This window comes from Aplysia californica, unplaced genomic scaffold (assembly GCF_000002075.1).
Source record: "Aplysia californica isolate F4 #8 unplaced genomic scaffold, AplCal3.0 scaffold00086, whole genome shotgun sequence".
NCBI lineage: Eukaryota > Metazoa > Mollusca > Gastropoda > Aplysiida > Aplysiidae > Aplysia > Aplysia californica.
Genome location: NW_004797356.1, coordinates 1,043,660 through 1,045,153, shown reverse-complemented (window position 1 = coordinate 1,045,153; position 1,494 = coordinate 1,043,660). Strand labels below are relative to the sequence as shown.

At 41.6% G+C, this 1,494-nt stretch overlaps 1 protein-coding gene across 1 annotated transcript in view; it reads left to right on the top strand.

The window, feature by feature from the left end:
- Nucleotides 1-1,494, top strand: part of LOC101856168 (inositol 1,4,5-trisphosphate receptor type 1) — a gene marked incomplete in the record, with an annotated part of 208,126 nt that overhangs the window by 204,671 nt on the left and 1,961 nt on the right. The window contains 1 exon segment of the mRNA XM_035968813.1: nucleotides 729-822. Within this exon segment, the coding sequence (XP_035824706.1) occupies nucleotides 729-822 (94 nt within the window).

Here is a 1,494-nt window from a genome sequence, read left to right as displayed (position 1 = left end):
TTCTTCTTCTTCTTCTTCTTCTTCTTCTTCTTCTTCTTCTTCTTCTTCTTCTTCTTCTTCTTCTTCTTCTTCTTCTTCTTCTTCTTCTTCTTCGTCTTCTTCTTCTTCATTTAACGGACGTCATAATTATCTCCAGTTTAGTTATCACTTTGCCCATCTAAGATATCAATTTTGTATTTCAACCTACAAAAACAGCGATAGTAAGCCACAAACCACGTCCAGTGGTCCACTCAAAACGCATGACAATATACCTGATGCAAATATCAAATGTGTAACAGCACGGTGGAACTAGGTGCGCGTCAATTTTTGGGCTTATGATTTTATTGGGATCATCTTAAAGTTAACAACCTAAGTCGAGATACTTTCGATTGAAAGAGGTGCGGATCGCCAGGGGGGAATTAAGAGCTTAAATCGGTGAGTAAATGGCCGCCAAAGTTGGGTGACTTCCAAAGCTCTAGCCTCCTTAGAAACTGCAAATTTACTCTTTATGTGTGTATGTGTGTGTGTGTGTGTGTGTGTGTGTTTGTGTGTTTGTGTGTGTGTAAGTGTGTGTGTGTGTTTGTGTGTGTGTGTGTGTGTTTATGTTTGTGCGCTCGCGCCTGTAATCAACGTGTTTCAGTAAAAGCCATACAGAAATATATTTTTGAATGGACATGAAAGATGTTGATCTTAACCAAAGAATCTTTGTCTTAACATAAATAATGACAATGTTCTATGTACCTGGCCAGTCCGTCTCGTTATGACGTGGACGACCCATACGTCAGGAGCCTGAGCCCTGTCCGCTATGACGACAGACTGCGAAGTCCAGCTCGCTCAAGGAGGGTAAGTACTGAAATATACGGCCCCGATTGGACAAGATAATTTGATAGTTTGGTGGTTGGCGCGAGGTCTAGTGTGGTTCGCTACTTCATCCTATCAAACATTAAATTTATCGTCCTGATCCTTCCTCCTTTTTTTCCCCTTTGTTTAGTTTTCTTTCTCTCTTGTAACAGCTGTAATCTTCGGCACTTACATAACCCTGCTGTGTTGCAAGTGCCGTAAAACTATTTCTAAAACTAAAGGACATGACAAGTTTTCACGCAATAGCTAAGGAAAGCTTACTTTCGTAAGATGATTGATTTGGTGGGGAGGGGGGGGGGCAGACAGACTGACGATTGACAGAGATAGATACAGAGATTGAGACATCGACAACGAAAACAGATAAAAAGGAAGGAAAATTATGTTGTTGTTGTTGTTGTTGTTGCACTTTTGCCACAATTTAGATACATTTAATTTCATTGTCTGTCTTCCGACCCTGCCTGTCAGGGCAAACCAACCAGAACTATGGGGGATACAACATCCCTACAGAAAAGCCGAAAAAAAAATGTCTCCCTACTCCGGAATCGAACTCAGGTCTCCTCTACGTGCGAAAGCAAATCGCCTAACCACTTCAATACAGACAGTAGAGAGAGAGAGAGAGAGAGAGAGAGAGAGAGAGAGAGAGAGAGAGAGAGA